General features: G+C 43.6%; 2 protein-coding genes across 2 annotated transcripts; both read right to left on the reverse strand.

The window, feature by feature from the left end:
* Positions 1-334: 334 nt before the first annotated feature.
* Positions 335-7,618, reverse strand: LOC311307315 (dynein light chain Tctex-type 5-B-like; the record flags this gene model as incomplete). Its single annotated transcript, XM_084436110.1, has 3 exons — positions 335-700; positions 6,821-6,923; positions 7,563-7,618. 3 exons carry the CDS (start codon positions 7,616-7,618, stop codon positions 335-337), a joined length of 525 nt encoding a protein of 174 aa, XP_084292236.1.
* A 1,693-nt stretch (positions 7,619-9,311) lies between these two features.
* On the reverse strand, positions 9,312-11,911 carry dio1 (iodothyronine deiodinase 1). Its single transcript, XM_084436455.1, has 4 exons — positions 11,488-11,911; positions 11,251-11,394; positions 10,311-10,510; positions 9,312-9,842 (listed from the first exon to the last, which is right to left on the reverse strand). The coding sequence occupies exons 1-4, from the start codon at positions 11,822-11,824 to the stop codon at positions 9,777-9,779; spliced, it is 747 nt and encodes a 248-aa protein (XP_084292581.1). The 5' UTR covers positions 11,825-11,911; the 3' UTR covers positions 9,312-9,776.
* Between the last annotated feature and the right edge of the window lie 11,074 nt (positions 11,912-22,985).

Below are 22,985 nucleotides of genomic sequence, written 5' to 3' on the forward strand. Positions count from 1 at the left end.
TTACATTACATTAGTCATTTAGCAGATGCTTTTATCCAAAGTGACTAACAATAATTGCATTTAACGTAGGAAAAGCCAATGTACTACTACTTGCCAGAACTCACAAGTAAGAGCATAATCTAGTGCTGAAGGCAAAGTGCAAGAATAGCAATCTGAAATTAAGTGCAATACAATAAAATACAATAAGTGCTTAGGAAATGCATGACACGACATTCACATAGTCTAATTTCAGTTCTTTTTCAAATGATTAATACATTAGGAATCTATGGTTGTCACCTTGTGATATGTCTCTTAATAATTCCTATTTTATTGGTAGTCTTCCTAAGGCCTTTGTTCACTCACAATAAACAGCAAACACATCAACGGTGCAGAACAGCTCCTGGTTCCGGTAGGTGTGTGAAACGCAGGTGTCGGTGTTGTGGTCCCATAGACAGCGACTAGCCACCAGAAGCCCCCCGCCTCCCTGCTTCCCCTCGGGTCCCAGCTGCCCCAGAGCCACCAGACACACCAGCCTGTAGCGGGAAGGACAAACCGTCCTCACCAGACCCCTCACCTCATCACTCAACACCTTAACCAGTGTTCCACTGCAGGGGGCGCTGTAGCGCAGGCCCTCCAGACGTGTTGAAAGGAAGTCGTGGAGCAGGCGAGACACAGCGGCGCAGGGGAAGTGCTCTGCGGGCCGGGCTGAGCCTGCGGGGACCTGGGCAGGAGGATACAGAAACAAAGCCATTGCTCATTCCTGTGTGAAAAAGGTGCTCAGGGGATTGTGTGTGTGTGTGTGGGGGGGTCTTTCCGACCTGTTCATAGATTATAGCAGTCGGTTTTCTCACTGGCGCCTTCCTTGCCGCGTGTTTCAGCGCTGCGCGTTCCTAAGGACACAGAAGGAGACTCCCTGACAACAGGCAATATCTCCTCACCATCACACACAGTGCCCCTCCAAATGTATTTGAGCAGTGACACACTTTTGTTTATTTTCTTTCTATTTGGATTTAAAATGACACATGACTTCGCTGTTAAAGTAGGCTATCCTACGGAATGTCAGCTCTATGGTTGATTGTTTTTCTTCACAAATTAGACAATTCTTCATCCACTAGGATATAGTGGCCGGTCGGTGGATCTTCCCTTGCTATTGATTAGTTCACCAGTATTTTTCTCTTTTCTAATGATCGATCAAAACATTCAGGTAACAAAGCATTTTGGTGTGCCTAATGTTTGGCTAGGTCACGACAAATACAAAACCTTGAATTAAAATTAGATATTGACAGCTCTCACATGCAAGCTAATACATGGGTCTAATGCAACAAAAACAAATACACATTTTCATTTTCTTTGCCCAACCGCTTCCAACTTGTTACGTAGGCTATTCAACGTTTGTTGTTGGTTGATCTATTTGTTTGTCTTTGTTCCATTTGTTTTCCTTTGTTCTGTAATGTGTTTACATTTGTAATTTATTTATTTATCTTTGATCTTCTTGTTTGATCTCATGCACTTTTTATTTTTTGTGTCAGCATGACCTTATTAGGTTATATTTCTTAAAATGTGTCAATAATTCCGTAAGGGATTGTGACGGCCGGACACAAATAAAATTAGAAAGTACATTTCCTGGAGAAAATGTGAGGTGGGCTAGCTGCTGCAGCTGTATCTAACAGCTACTGCTAGAACTACTACGGACTGGGCAATCTCCATGCACCCACCGGCGATGACCGTATGCTCTAGCCCACTCGGGCTGAATTGTGGGGTCCGTGGTGTGGTGACGAGACTCCGCCCCCTCAGGTCAGAGCTGGTCGGGGACAGTGTACCCCTCTCTGGGCCACCTACCCGCCCACACCGGTGAAGACCATGTGTCTCTAGCCCACTCAGGGGCTGAGTTGTGGGGCCCGTGGTGTGGATAGTGGCGTGGTGGTTAGGCTCCGCCCCCTTGGGTCACAGCCAGTCGGGGACAGTGTACCCCTCTCTGGGCCACCTACCTGACTCCACCGGTGAAGACCGTGTGTCTCTAACCCACTCAGGGGCTGAGTTGTGGGGCCCGTGGCGTGGATAGTGGCGTGCTGGTTAGGCTCCGCCCCCTTGGGTCACAGCTAGTCGGGGGCAGTACAGTGACCTCCGGGCAATTTCCATGCATCCACCATTGAAGACTGTGTGTCTGTAGCCCACTCAGGGGCTGAAAAGTGGGTTCTGTGGCGTGAATAGTGGCGTGGGGGAGAGGCTCCGCCCCTTTTGGTCATAGCCAGTCAGGGACGGTGTACTCCTCGCTGGGCTACCCACCGGCCCCCACCAGTGAAGATCATGTGTCTCTATTCCACTTTGGCTGAGTCCTGTGCTACCACATTAGTTATAATAGGGTGTCTGTACCTTTAAGAGAGGCTGCACATGCACACAAATTCAAAAAAAGCAACAGCTGCCACCACTTTAATCCCAACTGACACTCTGATCCTAGACATGGTCCACTTCAGACAGCTCTATCGCAAAAACTATAAATGTTACAGCTTATATATTGATACCATAGGAATCCTGAGAACTTGCAGAACATTTATGTATAATATGTCCGTATAGCTTAAACACTGTAGGCATTGCGACTAGTTAGAAAAAGGGTAAAAATGCAAAATTAGCAGCTCAAAAGTTAGTGCGGCACCATATGTTTCAATAGGGAGCGCAGATGCGGAACAAATTGTCATACCTCAAAAATGGTAAGTCACACAGCTTGGATACTTACATTGTACGAATCAGCACAGTTGTGTGAACGTTTTGATGTATAATATGTGTATGAGCTGTTAAAACTGTAGACATGGTGACAAGTTAGAAAAAGGGTAAAAATGCAAAATTAGCAGCTCAGAAGTTAGTGCGGCACCATATGTTTCAATGGGGAGCGCAGTTGCCGAACAAATCGTCATACCGTGAAAACTAAGTCACACAGCTTAGATACTTACATTGTACGAATCACGAACAGTTGTGTGAATGTTTTGATGTATAATATGTGTGTGAGCTGTCAAAACTGTAGGAGTGCCTATTGAATATTTTCAAAGCAACTGCTGCCACCACTCTAAAAACATAAAGTTTCTGAACATTCCAAAAGCAGTTTCAAGCAGTTTCAATAGGACAAAAAATAGTTTTAAAAGTTAAATTTCTCAAAAACTATAAAAAAATATCAAAAATCGGAATGGATCTGTTAAAGGGCTTAACATTATGAACATTATAAAGTTTGAATGAAGTTTCTAGCACAAAGTATGAAGAAGTAGTTAAGGAGACAAAAACTGGGGAGAATAATAATAAATAAAGAAAGAAAGAAATAGTGAGAATATCACAAGTTGTGATAATTATTATTCTAATTATTAATTCATTAATTCATTCATACACCTACCCGATTCAAACAGCTTGGAAGCCTTTTTGCACCCTCAAATAGGGGTGGTTGTACAGAAAGAGCTGTCATTTCTAAATGGTTTACCCGGTATGGATGAAAAACACCCTCAAATTAGACCTCAAACTACGGTACTATTGTATCAATTAAAAGTATCAGTTTGAGGGGGCAGGGCAATAATTAAACAATGTGTCACTGTATAAACACTCATGCATCTATGTACTGTAGGTGCGTTGGGCACACATGTACCAGAGCCCACCACTAGGGGGCGGTCTCATTCATTTTTCCCATTGCCAAGTATATTTTGCTTTGTACATCAAAAAAACGATTGCTTGGTGTCTCAGTATCTATTCTGCCCAAGAGGCCGTCTACTTTCTATATCCACAGAGTTCAGAGCTTGAGGTGTTTAGTTAGTCTCATATCAGACTGAATGTTAACTCGATAGTGGAGTGGGCGGATTCGAATGTCTGGACTCAGGCTAGTGTTTTGGCACTTCTTCTTACACTCTGTACAATGCAGCATTGAGCTGCATGCATATCCTAGTAACACTATACAGACAGCAGACAGAGGCATAGACCTGCCCAAACTAATTGTGTTTTGGACACATTTTAACGGGGTAGTTAAGAAGGACATAGAGGCTTGCCCATAATGTTGATGGAGAATATTTTCAGCTGATTCCATGCTGTTTCTCGTTCTGGTGTTGGAGGCATGCTAATGTTAGCGTAATGCAGTGGAAATGGCTAGCATTCAAACAAAACACACTTAACCCTCCACAGTTCACAGGACAGTCTGCCGGGGGCTCATTTGAGTTTTTATACTGTCATTTTTGAAGTCCAACTATTATTGAACCCATTCGTTTGTTCTGATCTATATGGCCTTCTCTGTAAATAGGGAGGCGGAGTGATACGTAACTAGCCGGCACTATTGTCTTCACAACAACAAGGAACAGAAGTGTGGACTATTCTCTTACTATCAATATAAGTTGCAATGACCATCTTTGAGAGGGATATGTCTGACTTTGATGAGGACTTTAGTTTATATGGCGATCCTTAATTGTTTGTAGTGCTTATAAGTGAGTTTTCTTTGAATGCTAGCCATTTTGGTTCAATTGCACTAGCATTAGCATGCCGCTAACGCCCGAAGGAGAGACGGCATGGAATCAGCTGAAAATGTTCTCCATCAATTAAGCATGTAACGGTAACCGCGGTATTACGGTAACTGCAGTATTTTTTGGTCACGCGGTAACCTTGGGACTGGTAAAACCGTAGGCTAAACTCATTGTTCTGGACTGGTCAGATGTCTTAGTTATATCTAGCTAACTATTGGCATCGGTGTGCTTATCGTGTCGTATTTATTCTGTTTGAGTAATTTACGATCGAGCTAGCTAACCACCTTTAGCTCAATTGGCTCAGTTGCTGGTTAGCGATGAGAGGCGGAGTCCCAGCCCAGCTGATAACCCTCCGTTGCGGGTTGGGGGGATGCAACGGTTGGCTAGGATCGTGCCTCTCATAGCTAACCAGCAACTGGTCACGTTGTGCGCATGTTCAATCCACACTAGTCACGTAGCTTTCCGTTGCCCTGGAGGTCCACCCGTCTGTGAGCGCAACAGAGGATGCCTGGGATAATTCACTGACAACTTTTGCCTTTTCCTGCTCATAAAGATTTGGCACGATCTTCTCAGCAAAGTGGGTGTGCGACGGGATCCGTAACGTGGCTCAAGCACATCCAGCATATGTTTAAACCCCTCGTTTTGCACAACGGAATATGGCCTCATGTCTGCAGCTATAAACACTCCAATAATACCTTTTGTAATAGCTTTAGCCCGGTCGGATTCTTTAGCTAAGGGCTGCTTAAATGGCGTGGTGATGAGTGGTTGTTGAGAAGGAGGTTTTTCAAGCTCTTCAGCTCCTCTGCTAGCCATGTCTACCGCTGGCAGCGCCTGACTAGTGTGGATGGAACATGCGCCCTACGTGACCACGTCGCCTACATCCTTTTTTGTTTTATTATTTTTTATAAACCTATCCGCGGACCACGTGCGAACCATAGAGAGATTTTCTGTAACTAGATGTCAGAACCATCTAGCCTAGATCTGCACCCCAAGGGGGGGGCCCTCTTGTCCTCCCATCGTTTCTTTCCATTCTCTCCTTCCTCATCTCTTCTTTCTCTTCCTCTTCTGTCGTTTTTTTCATTATTATTATTATTTATTTATTTTTTTTTTAGACCCGTCACTTCTTTCATCCAGTCTCCTGCCGTAGAAGCGCAGCATCAGAGATCAGACCTGGGCTCTTTGCTCAGCCTATTTCCCTCTTCTTCTCACTGCTCAACACACCATCTATACCCACAGACCTCCTCTATCACTGCTCAACACACCATCTATACCCACAGACCTCCTCTATCACTGCTCAACACACCATCTATACCCACAGACCTCCTCTATCACTGCTCAACACACAATCTATACCCACAGACCCCCTCTATCACTGCTCAACACACCATCTATACCCACAGACCTCCTCTATCACTGCTCAACACACCATCTATACCCACAGACCTCCTCTATCACTGCTCAACACACCATCTATACCCACAGACCTCCTCTATTACTGCTCAACACACCATCTATACCCACAGACCTCTATCACTGCTCAACACACCGTCTATACCCACAGACCTCTATCACTGCTCAACACACCGTCTATACCCACAGACCTCTATCACTGCTCAACACACCGTCTATACCCACAGACCTCTATCACTGCTCAACACACCGTCTATACCCACAGACCTCCTCTATCACTACTGAATAGTGGTGCAACGGATCATCGTTGATCCGTGATTGTAAGGAAAGCAGAAGCACTTTAAATTAAAAGAAAAAAACTGTACACATCAGAAATGTGTTTAATAAATGCTATGGTGTTTTTTCCAAAGTACAAATCTTCTTCCTCTTTAAATTTTGTGTTTTAAAACTGTGTCTAATACCGTGATATACCCTACCGTGGACCTTGATACCGTGATATTACTGTACCGTGAGTTTTTTATACCGTTACATGCTTACCATCAATCAATAACATTATGGATATGTCGTAAATGAGGCTCTGTCCAAAATTCTGAACTACCCCTTTAAATGAAAAATAGATTATCATACCATATTATTGCAGGCTTTTTTTTTTTCTTTTTTTAAAAGCATTGTCATTTTCATTAGGCCTACGTATTTTTGTCCTACAGAAAGTTAAAATCACTTGAGGTTATTTTTATAATAACCATTTTAATCACTGATATTTTAAATCACTACTTACTTTCAAATACATTCTTACATTTTAGACCAAACAAAAAATATGATTAGCCTAGCCAACTCTATAGATAAATGTAAACTAGAGAAGCCCACTCCTCATACACGCTAACAACATGCATCATGGGTGGGGGACCACAGGTTCACAGTGCACTTGTGTGATATTGTGTCCTCACCCGGAGTCCCTTGGAGAACTTGTGGGCTGTCAGGAGGCCCCTCAGGCTGATGAGCCCCGGGCCTTGGGCCTGACTGTGGCCGTGAGTCTGGCTGTGTGCCGGCCTGGACATGCGACGGGGCAAAGCAGGGGCTCCCACAGACACCTGGACACACAGACAGTATGTCCTCACCACAATCCTCACCACACCCAAGGACTGAATAAGACCTTCACTAAGAACACATCCATTTTACTATGATCAGCTTCTTTATGTGGACACACACAAATGCATGCACACACACAAGCATGGGTGCACACACACATGCATGCACACACACACACACACACACACACACATATGTTTAGACCTCTTTCATGGCTGTATTGCTCTTCTCCTGATCCTCTCTTACAGAAGAAGTCACCGTAGTCTTGGATCTGTCCATAGCTAAACAGGAGTAAGAAAGTCCAAAACTCATGGTTTTACTTTTCATTCTGCAAATCCAGTAAGGGACAACATACAATAAGGTTTTCACATACTGTATCCTTACCTTACATTGTATCCCTTTATCCCTTTATTAACGCAAGACTATATCTGATCTAATGATTCAAATGGTGCAATTCAACTGAAAAAACTGAGCCTATAGCTTGAGGTAAAATGTAGTTGATTGAAAGATGTTTTACCTGTGTCAGGCAGGGTCTGCTGTGTTGATGTGAACACAGAGCCACTGGTCATATGGGTACAACCATAGTGGAGTCCCTCCCACATCTCCTGAGCTGCAGTCCTCTGTAGGTTGCCTATGCTACTCAGCACACCTGACATTGTGGCTCACGCCAAGCCCCTGTCATTGATACTGTATTTCAACACAAACCAACGCAAGGCTCTCCATGCACTCTGCTCACTGGCAAAGCCTAATCAATCCCACTGGCAGGTCAACCTTGGGCTGAGTTCCAATCCAAAAATCTGCTTATATAATTCTCCACTCGTGTTCAGATCTGAAATTTCAGCAAATAGATGCACATTGCCGGTCGCACTAGTGGGTTAGACGCACAACCACCTCCATGTCAGATTGTAAGGAAAGTGATAAGGACACGGGGAAGCAGAGTAGTTTTCAGATTGGAATTGAGCCAGAGGCTCACTCTAACCACAGTGCCACTAACACAGTGTGTCAGCTCCGGTTTCACGATGGGAATCAGGCCTGCGCTGAGCGGCTCAGAGAGTGAGGTTGGGGGTTGTTCCTGACAGGATGTGGCCGGGCCAAGACCAGCTGGCTCGGCCCCTTACAAGTTGTAGCAACACAGAACTGTTTTGCTCTCTGTATCCTAGTAAGTGACATATTAACTTTGAGTTATGACGCATCGCTTTTGAAGTCTATTGGATTTGAGTTATGGCCTCATTTGCATTGTGCTTTTTTTACCCGTGTATTCTAGTCTTATAAAGCGGAAGCTATCTTTACGAGTACATGTAGACTATAAGATCGTCAATCTGTCTTCTAACACGGGCATGCCAGGGCCAACATTACTACTGTTTTTTTTTTTTTATGGGCCGTTGACATAATCCATTGTTAAAGTAAAGAAATGAGTGAAACTTTGTGGAATATGAGAAAAACCTCATCCCATCCATTAAGATAAACTGTTCTAATATCTATGGTCCCATCAGCCACTTTCAGGGATTAGAAAAGTTTGATGATCCATATATAGACTATTTGTGAGTAATTAAGGAATTAATTAAAACATTCATGAGCGTATGGTATGTAAAACAGGACCGACTATTCCATTTTACTTGAGTTAGATGAGAAAGTATTCATATGCAGTACAATGTCTGCCTATAAACATTACAGTTCAATGTCTGCTTATTAACATTACAGTTCAATGTCTTCTTATTAACATTACAGTACAATGTCTGCTTATAAACATTACAGTTCAATGTCTGCTTATAAACATTACAGTTCCATGTCTGCTTATAAACATTACAGTTCAATGTCAGCTTATAAACATCACAGTTCAATGTCTGCTTATTAACATTACAGTTCAATGTTGAAGTCACAATGATTGTCACATACCTGAGTGTGAAATTTGTTCTCCGCATTTGATCCATCCCCTGGGGGAGCGGTGAGCAGCTCGGGAATCATTTGGTGATGTAGCCCCCCAATTCCAACCCTTGATGCTGAGTGCCAAGCAGGGAGGCAATGGGTCTTTGGTCATACCTGTATGACTCGGCCAGGGCTCGAACTCCCGACCTCCCAGTCTCAGGGCCGACACTCTAACCACAAGGCCACTGAGCTGGTTCCTGTCTGCTTATTAGCATTACAGTAAAATGTCTGCTTATACACATTACAGTTCAGTGTCTGCTTATTAGCATTACAGTACAATATCTGCTTATAAACATTACAGTACAATATCTGCTCATTCCTTATTACGCGCAAAATATATCATGCATAGATTATCATAGAAAAACATGACACATGCTCACAAACAATGCAGCACATACTGTAGACTACTTTTGATTAATCAAATTTTAATAGTCAGAGACTTTTATCACCATGTACAAAGAAATGTAATGCAAATGTTTTCAGAGGCATTTATATCAGTTATTGACAGAAGGCACAACAATCACCACAATTATCACAAAGAGTTACTATATTGATAAGACAAAGGAACCCCCAAAAAATTTACAATAAAGCTTTTACAATGGCTTCATAACTTGAAATGCCTTCATGATAACATGATACCACTCCACCTCCCTCCCCAAAGATCTCTGGTCTGACCTGCAGTATGATGGCTACATGTCCTGGATTCAAACATCTCCACGTCTCTACATCTGGTTACAGAGGCCAAAGGTTTGATCTGTACCCGTCACTAATAAACATGGAGAATGTCCAAACTCCTCCTGACGAACAGGCATCCCAGAGAGTCTGATTACACACCAGCACACCATGGCAACCGAGCCTTAGAAAGCAAAATGAGTGACAAGCCATCGTCTACTCCATCTTCTGCAGGAACGTGCGGACCTCCTCAGGATCGTAGCCCCTTGGTCCCCTGGCACCCTGGGGAGAGGGACAGATGGCCAGTGGTCAAACACGTGTAAAGGGTACAGTCGGCAACAACTACATCTCCAGAATCTCCTCTCTGTAAAAATCACACGGTAGAGGATAAACCTAGAAAAAGAGGTAGAGCACACAGCTCCTGGATTAGTAGCATCATCCAGGTGCCCCGTAGGTAGAGTTCAAATGAAAAAAGAGGCCGGCACTCATGGTAGGCTAAGGAAACGTTCTTTCTATCTGCCCATTAAATGGCAATGTAATATAGCCTACCATGAGTGCCGGTCTCTTTTTTCATTAGAGGATAAACATACACAGGCCCCCACAAAACCTTCATCCTACAGTTGAGTTAGGCTCATGTAACAACTAATTAAGTCTGAGAGGTCCTTTAACCTGGATCTCATTGCAAATTGAGTCATTCTTAAATCTGTTCAATATAAGAGCGACACTATTTTGGGGGTAACCCTTCATTACCTTATAAACAACCTTCCCTGCCTGGAGGACATACAGCCTCTCGGGCAGAGCCCCGTATTTACAGGTTGTGGTGTCGGCCATGTCGTCCACTACGATGGGGCACAGTGGGTCCTCCTGGGCCAGCAGCCGAGCTGCCGCCAGTCTGTCCTCCAGGCTCTGGTGCTTCTTGATGTCAACATTGTTGCCAAAAGCCCAACCATCTAAGAAGAAGAAGAACAAGACCATACATACTGTAGCTTACTGTATAGGCTACCTGCAAACCTGAGAAAATGCTATTACAATGTATTTTAAAATGTTTAAGTAGGCCTACTACACAACTCAGAACTCCAATAAAACACCAACTATATACTGTAACAATTAAGTGATAACACATGAGTATTGGAATGGCTATGCTGCGCTCGTAGGCATGTTATCCTTTAACTCACCTGGAGTGACACTAACTGACCTTGAGTTGTACTGTAACTCATTTCGAGTTATACTAACTCACCTCAAGTTATACTGTAACTCATTTCGAGTTATACTAAGACCGCTGTCAGCCTGGCAAAACCTCCTTTTGCTAGTCTGAGACAGCAATGATTTGCATAACATACTGAGCTAATAAAATAGGCATCAAAATTATATGATTGTAGGTTCATAAGCATGAACACTCAGAAGTAAAAAAACAAACAGTAAAAATAAAAATATATAAAAATATATATAAAAATATATACTTTCTTACATCAAAAACTGACTTTTTGTCATAATTCTGATCATCTAAAAAAAGAAGAAAAAATAACTGATTTCGTCCAGGCAGGAAGTGGACCTAAGTGAGTATGTACAGAGTGAATAACATAATAATCTGATTGGATGAAATTGGGGTCTTACACTTAACCCCGTATTACACTTGATCCCACTCTCCCTACTCAGCTCGAGTCATAGGCTACATATATATATAACTCACCTGTTGAATGAGCCTCAGCGATGTAAACCACAAGGAAGTCCGCCACATCGCTGCAGTCCTTGACCAGTTGCTTGAACTGGTCAAGTTTGAACAGAAACGGGGGTCAGGAACAGCTTCCAAAACTCAGCACCAGCGGTCTGTTGTCTGTTGAAACGCATAATCATTCAGTTCAGTTCAGTTCAGTTCAAGACGTGTGCCACGATGTTAAGCTAATGTATGAAGGACGTCAATACTAACCTTTCATGAAATTGTAAATGCTCGTTCTCTGGCGGTCTAACATAATCACTGGCGTGTCAGGGGCCGTGCAGCCCTCAAACGCCTCTTGGCCGAGAGAGAGCCACATGTGACGGATCACTGTTTTGATGAAAGTGAAGGTCATAAAAGTTGGTCCCCAGTCTTCATACTTGAACTTTGGATTTTGGGTCATGGCAATCTTCTCGTCCATCTTTAAAATCAGTTTCTTGGTCAGGCTTGGCGAAATGATGTTCAGCATTAAGAGGATCAGAGTCTGTACGATTACATAGAAAACCATACACAGCGTTGATAAATAAACAAACAACCGCTTTAAAATCATGTTGTCTCGTGTCTTCGTGGTCTTTCAGAAGAGCACCAGTCACTCAGTCAAACAAGCTATATAGCATAGTGTAGCTGCCACTCCCACCCCGACGACTTTGGCATTACGCAGTAACAGTGCGATGGGTCAAACCAATATGGTGGAATATACTGTATTAACGCCGAGCACGTTGCTGGTTCACACCGTACACACATTTTAGTTGTAGTGATCTAAGTAGCCCACTTGTGCTATGCCTCTCACGTGAGCGCAGTCGCTGAGCGCGCAGAAGTTAACCCGTCCGTCCCACATCGCATCGTGATATACTTGTAGATTTAGCCTACCGGGAGTTCCTCTTGTGATATGGTTCCTTGCTCAATTCGGTCAATCAAATAAAATAAAAATGAAAGAAATTAGTAGCCACATTGGCCTATCGAGTGGCTTCGGTCCTTGAAAACATCTAGTTTTTTTATGTTCCGAACACTTGTCGAACACTTCCGAACACTTCTCCCTCTGTGGATCTTATCCCGTAGAGCCCACTAGATGGCGCCACTTACCTGCACGATATCTGACGATTAATCCATAAACTACTTTCACATGTCAACTACACGTCGAATTGAATCAATTTGGCTTCTGACCACTTTATCACCGTCCAGTGTAGCCTATGTCAAATATTTTTAATCAGTTCCTATGCAAAATGGATAGGCTATAAAAGTCCTTGGTAGGACTATCTAGTTAATTTAAAGGTGTAGTAGCCTATTAGGATATGCATTTTTTTCTTTTCTTTTAGGATTTTTACTAGGCTTTCTTAACGGATGTCATTAAGATTTATTGACTTTTAGATATTAATTGTATCTTAGCCTATAAAACGCTATAGCCATCATATTCCCACAATAATTTAGGCTACATTTTCAATTAGCCAGAAACAAAATGGCATTGTTTCTATTTCTGTTAATAATAGCCTATTATTGTAATAGCCTAATGTAGGCTAATGACAATGACAATATTATATAGCAGGCTAGGCTAGTTAGTTAGTTATGCTAATGGTAGCCTATACGTTAGGCTAAGCTATAAATACACTATTTGCCTAACACAAAGAAAAAAAACTAATTTACTTAAACATGATTTATTCTATCGGATTAAAAAAGAGCAGCCTACAGTGAACAAAAAATAGGGAGTGCTGCATCGGGTCAGTTGAAGGAATCATCTTCAAGGATGCGGCAAATAGCTGAAAAAGAATTAAAAACAACAGTGACTGTCCACGGTTGGCCGTCTGAAGAGAATCCGAGGCACTTAATATTTAAATTAATAATTTAAAAATAATTTATTGAATTTTGGACCAACGCGCTTCGACTCGTATTCATCAGGGTATAAAATGCAATGTGTCAAATTTAAAACCCATCAAGTGGTCATGTGACTAGGTTGTAACCACTTAAAGATAGCCTACCACATAGCCTACAAGACATGCAGGTAAACACATGACTGCAAGTACAAAACATAGGCTGCTCTAGCAGCCTGTAGATTGTATTTGAAATAGATATTAGGCCAATTAGTCTCAACAAACTCACTGATTAATATTCGTGTGGCCATGTGTTGTCACGCATGACGCCACAGATTTGAAATATAACAATTTCGACAGAAACATCTAGTAGCTTATGTTTCCAACCATAAATCTGGGCAATTATGCATTTGATTTTTAAACTTTTTATTGTTGGCCAAAAGCTGTTTTGTGTCCATCATTTCCCGTAGGCTATATTTCAGTAGCCTATTAGGCTGACTTAATTGAGTGATAACAAATTAGAAATTGGGTTCCTATGGCCTATGTGACACAAATGCTGTTAACTTATAGGCTAATTATCTTGGCACCTGTCCAGCTAGCAGCAAGCACTCTCAAACGTCAACATGAACACCCCGACACATTTTCTCACTCGAAATAGGCATAAGAACCACGATCAATATCCCCGTATCCTCCCCGATCCTCGCATCGCGCTCCCATTGGTCCAGAGAGGCGTTAGAGAAAAAACCCCGACTCACACTGGACTTATCCGATGTCAATCAGTGGGAAGACGCACGTTTTGGATGCTGAGACTTGAAACTCCAGATACTGTTTCAGGATGAGTGGAGGGGATGCTACTGAGGATTAATCCCATTGAAAACTACATAACATTTGGACGGAGATGCGGGCACAAACCGTTCAGATTCCCCCCCTTCAAGTTTGATAAGGTAGGTGCAATCACGAAGAGATTGGGTTGCGGTCCAGTGCATTGTCCACTGCCATCACCCGGATAAATGTTGTAGCCTAGGTAGATGACCAATGGTGCGTAACTTTACTGTGGTCAAGGCATGTTTTCGGCCCTCAAACCTGGTATGTTTTTGTCCCCGAACGCAGGTAAATGTGAGGAGCGCGTGCACACCGAGTACCCTGAGATTCCAATGCAGAAGTCTTCCGCGCTCATCGAGATGGTCAGTCACTGTCAAACCCCAGCTTTCTCAGACTTCCCGGGGATGACTCTCTCCATGTACAGCAGCAAATCGGAAATCTGTGCGAGACGCATCGGGAACGATGGTTTTGGACCTCAGACTTGCCTGAGCCCTCATCACTCGGGTCAGATGCACTGCCCCAGTCCGAAGCGACTCGCCGTGTCGGAGGAGCGCTATGGAAGTCAAGAGAAAGTGCATTTGACAGCCAAAGCTGATCGCGTGGGCTTCTCGCTTTCACCTGGACAAGGTAGGCAAAGCTTGAACATTGATCACTTAAATCCTCCCACTTTTATTGACGCCTCTAATCCTAGCAACTTCCGTAATTGTTAGCCTAATATCTTTACAGAAACTATTGCGACTTAATTTGGGAAAAATATTTTATATAATTAATTGAAATTCTATTTAGCATAGCCGTATAAATACATCTATAATAGCATATACATCAATTATATTTATATATTATAATAGGCTATTATATGATTTCAAGGCACACTATCTGAATATCATTAAATATTAAGCATGAACAACTATAATTTGGTCGATTTTATTAAGCTGCTTTCACACATGGCATCTTTATTCCCCTCTGTGATCTCGTCACACTGTTATTGACAAAACCATGTTTGCAGTTGTGGATGAGGCTTCACAGTATAGATTAATTAGGTACAGAGCTCAGAGATAATCGAGCCAATTTCTTAAAAACCACCACAATCAAAGTCATCTTAACACACAAAAGTGCTACATGTGGAAAAGACTAACTGCCAGATCATTTAGAACTTCCAGCAGTGTCTGTCTGTCTACAGATGTGACTGCACGCAGTCTGTTGGGCCAGTGGTGAACATGAAATCTCCGGAGCTTCCTTATGTACCTTCTATTTGTTATTCTGACATTCATAACATGACCAACATACAGTAACAATAATGGCCATAACACAATATTCTCGATGACAAAAATACAACAGAAACTGATAATACATGTAGTATATGTCCTGGATTTACGAAATATTCTTGTCCCTGACTCTCAGGAATCCGAGGAGGGCTCCATCCTATGCTGTACAGAGTAGATGTGTGTGATATTGTAATTCAATATAACTTAATAATGCACAGTATAAGTATGGCTACTGTAACTATTCCATATCATATTGTTGAGGAGAAAACAAGCAGCCACCAGGTGTGATGGCACTGCTGTGTGATGATTCTAGCTTGGAACCAGTATGTTTCTATATCTACCAACTGTAGGCTTCAGCGCAATGAGATAATGTAATCTTGGTGTGAGTAGATGATTGGCTCTACCTCACTAGCTGCATATGCAAATTATGTCTGCTTTATAATGGTATGATATGTGTACATATGGCTGTTCTTTGGTCCTTCCACAAAAGTATCAGTTTAGCCCTCACCTCATCCTTGAAACATACATAGCATTTGTTGTGTTAAAAGGTTTTCTGTTTTGTCACATACATACAGTATTATCATTTTAGATATTCGTCCATATGTGGGAGCATAATCTCTGGCCCCGTTGCCTGCTTGTCTATAACCACAGTCAACAGACAGCGGAGAACACAATCCACTGACTGTGTGGAAAACAGAATAGTCTCGTTGTCATTGTGAAAGCCTACTACATCCTGTTTAGATAGTGTTGTTGAGTAGGAGAGAGGGGGGAGGTAATTACTCACCCATCCTAAATTATGATTATACAGAACTGACTTTTATATTAGCAATCATCCTCTCACAAAAAAAGGCTCAAAGGGTTTGATTCTTGTTTCTTCTTGCCAAACACAAACCATGTGTGTCTGAATGTGTCCCAGAATTTAGGAGCTTTTGGAGCACAATCGTGCCCTAATCATCGTCCCAAACCGGCATGAATCGTCTCATTGTCTTTATAGTGCTTTTGAACTTGCTCTCTGTGAATGTTTTATGTTTGTGGATCAAGTTATTGTCTATGCTGATGGATATTCAGACAAGTGCCAATTTACTTCTTTTTTTTTTTTACTTTGGTGTCCTTTGTGGTAAAAAGTAAGCTTGAAAGGATACTTCTGAATTTCTACTTTTTCTTATTTTATTTTTTTTACAGTTTAGGGCATGTTTTTATATTGTAAAAGTGTGGGGAAGGTAGATTGATTTTATTTTATTGGGTTTACTGTGGACACACGTCTTAGTTTTCCCAGCGCGATCAGGCGTTCTTAGTATGTCACCATCATAGGAACACAAAGTAGGCCCTGTTGTACATCGATGGCACCGACACAGCCAACCATCCTGCCCCTCTGAACACAGACTCAGGAATGTTCCTGTAAATCAATTATATACATTTGACATGCAGTAGCAGAAAATACACATACACATCCAAGAGAGAAAAGTGACAGGTAGACCTAAAACTCTAAAACCGAAGAAAGAAGAGAGGTCTGTTTCAAAAGCTCCCAAGTGATGAAAGCACAGTTTCTTCAGGTAGGAATATTTTGGTGATTTGCTCTTTTGAAAATATAACAGTAGCAGTAACTACATGTTGTTATTGGACTGACACGTTTCTCAGGGGTACTCTTTCTTCTATACTTTTCCCATACGCTCTCCTTCTTGCTGAGAGGGGAACAGAAGTTGAGGCTCGCTCTCCTCAGGTACCCCCATCTCAGGTCTGTCTTGCGGGGTTTGCGGCTCGGTGGCTGAGCTGAGCGCATGCGCGATCTTCAGGCGTCTGTATCACGTGTGGTTTCAGTGATCCTGTCCCATGATCCTCTCTGTTACTTGGCCTAGGGCTCTAACTGACCTGTTGAGGATTATTGCAGATGTATGCGTTGGATATCTGGCCCTCAAAAATAGATAGCAGCTCTTTTTTCAGAAATGAGACACAGAACTTGTGTGACTTTGAACAGAGGAACCAAACCTGACAACTGAGCCTCTAATGAGGGACCTTCCGTGTTTGATTGGCTTTGATTTCAATCTTATTCAGTGGTTCTGTTTACTGATCAATTACCCATCTATACAATACAGTGCACTGTAAGTGTTTACAACGTTCATAGTTATCCAGTTATCCACATATAGTTTATAAATGGCTTATAAAGGACAGTTACTATAAACTGTTACCCAAAAGGTAATTAATTCCTGTTATTATTCATTGTCAGTCTATGCCGGAGCCCAGAAGCCATACTGTGTATGATGTAACTGAACGGCCGTAAGACAGTCCCATATTGTGGAGAAGACTCACCTTGAGACTGAACTGAGATATCTGGGATGAGCAGAGCAGGTTTCGGATGATCAGCTACCAGGAGAGACTCTTCTCAGCGTGTGAGGGAAGTCAGGGTGAGTGTGAGACCAGTGAGGGAGCTGGTGATGAGTAGTAGTAGTGACTGCATCCTGTACTCTGATAGAACGGCCATGACGGCCAGGGAGAGACCCAGACAAACGACGCTCAAACTGAGAACCCTGTCGAACCTAAGCAGCTTACTGGGTTCCCACTAATGGACAGCAACTTTCTTCCAAACAGTGGTTGATTATGAAAGTGAAATCAAATCATGGTTATCGTTTTCCTTAATACAGTGTTGTGAAGGAATCTTGTGCTAAAAATTGCATAAAGGTTAGTGAAAAGCTGCTTCATGAAAACTTCTCCTGGTTAGTATTGCTCTTACAGAGGGTAACAGGAGTTGATCATCTCCACCATGAGGCTACTGAACTATAAATATCAGTGCCCACCAGCAAAGAAAATATTTAGCTTGCTAAGAAAAATACTTTCTGTAAAAGGAATATGTTTGAATGACAGTGAATGAATGAATTAAGTGTGTATTTGAACATAATTTGATACCTTACTAAAGTTTCTCCTGGCTGAGTCTTTGTTGCCTGGGATCTTGTGAGCGTTCTTGAGGAAACTGTTTGAATTAGAGGATTGTGCTGGAATCGCTCTCTTAGATAAATGCACTGGCCTGACTGTTGATTCAGCTTATAAAACGATGAGTAATCGATTCAGGACTGAGTCCTTGTGGCTATGGCAACGTCCTCTTACTGTACATACACACACACACACACACACACACACACACACACACACACACACACACACACACACACACACACACACCCTCTCTCTCTCTCTCTCTTTTTCTGTGTGGACAATGTAGATGAAGTGGCATTGGCACCCACGTTGAAATTCCCTAAACTGACTTGATTTCCTGTGTTTTCCCCCAACAGACGCATGTACCCCTAGGAATGACGAGTGTGATAATGTGTAACAGCCGACTGTTAAAGTGCTTGCTTTTAAGTTGCTACTGTGTCATAAGTGCCTCATGGCCCTTTTCCAAGCCTTTGTGCATAGCTTGTGTAAGTTGCTTGTAGACAAGTATTTCAACAAGAGCGAGAACCACCAGCAGTCCCAATGCCAGAGAAACAAACAGGATAAGTGCCATTTTTCTTTTTTACTACTATACCTAAAATATGAAGTGCGAGTGCTATTCTGGATGCTGGTGGGACAAGCCTCTGCTAGCTGCCCAACTGGAGCTACACCTGACATCCAAATCAATCCCAGACTTGAGAAAGTATGCGCAGAGCAGACCATCATGAAACTGACCCTGTTCTGACTTCATCTGAGCCTCTCTCTCCACCGCGCGTTCCCAGGGTCCGGCGCTTCCCAGCCCACGTCTCTCGGTGACTCGTATGACCTCAGCCGTGAGGCACGGGCACATTGGACGGCGCGGCTCGTAGCGGGGACGGGCGGAGCGGGGTGGCGGGGTAATATTTGCAGCATGTTCCGTTGATTCATAAAGCTCTGTCCATGATGATCTGGCTGTGGTATTCCTGTAAACCTCCGTCTGGGCCGAGGGTGAGAGGAGGGAACTCTGGGTAATTGAGTGAGAGCACTTCCTGAGTCAGAGAGAGAGGGAGAGGGGAAGAGAGAGAGAGGGAGAGAGAGAGAGAGAAAGAGAGAGAGAGAGACTGTTGAGTCTGGCAACAGGCAGAGTTGAATCACCTCTCTCCATCACAGCCTAGGAATACTCATGACGTCTGTGGAAATTAAAGATGTTCTGAGATTAAGAAATTCATGTTGCATCAGCTTGGCCGAGGCTGAGTTAAGAGAGATAAGGCGATAAGATAAGGTTCTGATGACACAGCATTTCCTCAGGAGTGTCATCTGAGAAGCAAAGGACCTGTGGGCTGCGAATCCCTTGGATGAAAATGTGAGGAAACGCACACAAACACACTGGGTTCCCCTCGACTCCCTCCTCTCCGCTGCTCTGTGGTACATCCCTTGGATGTTACAAGGTCAATTGTTTCCATTCGTATTCGATCAACGTGGTACGACTGTGGCATGTCGCTATAACCAAAGGAATCTTAAACTTTAAAGAGCAAGAGTTCCCTGCCAATGAAACCCAAACAGTCTCTCTGCTAAATTATAATGTGGTTCAAATGAATGTCGAAATATCTCTGGAATACCAGAGGAAATGTGATTTGTACTTAAGTTTAATCGAGAGGGGGGGGCGTCTTTGGCTCTGACATGTCATCATAAAATGTATTTTTAGCCTGAACCTTGTCTTGAGAATCACTCATGTAGGTTCAGACACACTTTCCCATTCTTTATTTGACTTTTTTTGAGAAAGAATATTCAGTTTCTTCTTCATGTGAAATAGATATGATTGTTTTGCCTGAACTCTTTCACTGACTCCCAGCAGAGATTAAGGGGGTTCTCCCTCTCTCACTTTCTCCATCTCTCTCTCTCTTTCCCCTCTTCCCCCTTTCTCTCTCTCTCTCTCTCTCTCTCTCTTGTTCCCTCACTCCTCTTCCCCTCTCGTTCTCCTCTCTCTCTCCCAGTGCCAGGAGAGACATGCCTCAGCTAACCACACTGTGCATAGAAGCGGTATTACTCATGCATTTTCAGACGGCAGCGCCTGCGTCTGCATCTCTCCTGGATGACTGAGCGCACGGGTGGCTCTGTGATTTACATCTCGGCCGGGGCACTTGCTGTTCTTGGCTCTGCGCTGCTTTTGCCTCATCAAAGAAAAATCCTCTGGGATCTGCGGCACCGAGATGACCGGCCGTCGCTCCGCGGGGCCCCGGAGGGCCAGTCAGACAGGCTCCCTGCTGAGAGAGAGAGAGAGAGAGAGAGATGGACAGAGAGAGACATGAGAAATGAGGAGGAGGAGGAAGAGGAGGAGGAGGAAAGGGAGAGAAGGAGGGAGGGAGAGAGAGTGAGGAAGAGAGAGAGGGAGGAAGGCGGAGCGGGAGGGAGGAAGGAAGGGAGAGAGGGAGGAAAGGAGGGAGGAGGGGAGGGAGCGAGGGAGGGAGAGAGGGAGGTAAGGAGGGAGGAGGGGAGGGAGAGAGGGAGGAAGGGAGAGAGGAAAGAAGGGAGGGAGGAAGAGAGAGAGGAAGTAAGGAAGGAAGGGAGAGAGGAAGGGAGGGAGGAAGGGTGAGAGGAAGGGAGGGAGAGAGGAAAGAAGGGAGGGAGGAAGGGAGAGAGAGAGGAAGGGAGGGAGGAAGGGAGGGAGGAAGAGAGAGAGGGAGGAAGGAAGGGAGGGAGGGATGAAGGGAGAGAGGGAGGGAGGAAGGGAGGGAGAGAGGAAGGGAGAGAGGGAGGAAGGGAGAGAGGGAGGAAAGGAGTGACTTGTTACTTGTAATACTGTACATTTTCTAACATATGAACAATTTTTATAATAAGCAGCAGTGGTATTGCGCTGTACTCAACTCAACACCAGTTCTAAAAGCATCAACATGTTCTAAGAGCATCAGCATGTTCTGCATGTTCTAAGAGCATCAGCATGTTCTGCATGTTCTAAGAGCAGCAGCATGTTCTGGATGTTCTAAGGGCAGCAGCGTGTTCTGGATGTTCTAAGAGCAGCAGCGTGTTCTGGATGTTCTAAGAGCAGCAGCATGTTCTGCATGTTCTAAGAGAATCAGCATGTACTGCATGTTCTAAGAGCAGCAGCATGTTCTGGATGTTCTAAGAGCAGCAACATGTTCTAGATGTACATATTCTGCTGTGGTTACTGTCTGAAACAGCCTTTTACAAGGCTGAGCATGTCAGAGACCAATCACCAGACCAATCAGCCATCGGCTTCATCTGACTGGTCAAAAACAAACGAGCAAACATGCTGATCTCGGAGCGGGTTTATGCCTTCATTAGCAGAGCCCAGAAATCAGCCAACAGGCTCAGTTTATCCGCTCTGTTGTTCGCTCTGCGTTTGTGCCAGGAAGCTGCCATGGGGCAGTGCCCAGCCAGCGGACATGCCGATTGGCTGGCTTGGCCCTAGAGAACTATGAAAGACATTATAAAGTCTAATAGTGCAGTTTATATATTTTATTACTGCTTGCTAATAAAAGCCCCAGCGTTCGTGAAGAATTAGTTATTCTCCAGCCCTCTGCAATCCAATCCAGCTCTGCGCGATATTAAATTACCCTCCGAGCCTACCCCGGACTAATAACCGCATAAGAGTAGGCACTGCCACTGAATTTAGTTTGTTTAGAGAAAAAACACTTTTCTTTCGCAATGCTTGTGAATTATGTGGGCCGTCATCCACCATAAACCGAAGAAAGAGAAATGATGTTACTGTGTTACTTGTAGTTTTCATGTGTATGTTCAGATGAGTCTGTAGGGGTGATGTTTTATAGACATGTAGTGTAATAACAATGGTGCAGTAACTATGTCACAACACAGTTGTCTACTCTATTTGGCTCTATTAAAATAGAAAACATTTTCAGAGAACACACCGTGCTTCTATTATCTGACCAGAAAACTGAAGCACAGGTGTATCTACTGTATGTCCTCTTGAAACTCTTCACAGCTCCCTATCTTGTGGGTGTCGTGGATATACTGTGCTACTGTACATACGGTAGGCGCTCAGAGGAAGTGGAGGGCTACAGGCGGGGGGCTTGGTGCCACGCTCAGGTTAATGCCCACAGTAGGCGGGAACCGGAAGCTGGGAGCTGGGAGCTGGGAGCTGGGCCAGACCAGCGCTGGATGTTCATAAAGTCAGGAGGATCCATGCCAGTGCTGCGATCTCCCAGCATGCTCTGGGTTATTTTTTACATCCTTCAATTATATTTGAATTGAGGGGACCACTGTTCAGTGGGTTAATATTGGAGTTGGGAGATGCTATATGTGATAAGAAGATGACATTTCCCATGGTAGATTGTGATTCTGCATGTAGCGTCTTTTCTGTCCTGGACCCGGAGGGGAACCGGATCCTCCTGTCCTCTGTGTTCACTGTAGCTGGACCACCTCAGCCTGAAGCTGCACGGCGCCGGCCGTTTGGACCAGGGATACTCACCTTAAATGGATCATTCAAGGGATTGTTGGGGTTGTTTAGGTGAACTATCCCCTCATAAAGATGGAGTTTCTTGTCAGACATTACTTCTATGGCAGTGTCTTGTGGTGTTTGATAACACTCGCTAGGGTGTTTTAACGGGTTAGGGAATCAGAGGAATGTGAGATGACTTGAGCTTTTAGCTTATGTTGCTAGAGATGTGGACTTGATCTCACCCTCTGGAGTTGAAACCATATCTCACAGATGAGCTACTTCCTGTTTCCAAACGTTTCCACCGGGACATGAGAAGACATCAGTCATCCATTCACTCGTTTGATCTCAGTGAAACCGGGCTGATTCAGCATTTCATGCTTTGCGATATTTTGCTCTTGTACCTGTTCTTCTACTGTGCCTGTTCTTCTACTGTACCTGTTCTTCTACTGTACCTGTTCATCTACTGTTCCTTTGCGGTGACTGTAGCTCTTATCAAGG

Source organism: Borostomias antarcticus (genome assembly GCF_949987555.1).
Source record: "Borostomias antarcticus genome assembly, chromosome: 3".
NCBI classification, from domain to species: Eukaryota; Metazoa; Chordata; class Actinopteri; order Stomiiformes; family Stomiidae; genus Borostomias; species Borostomias antarcticus.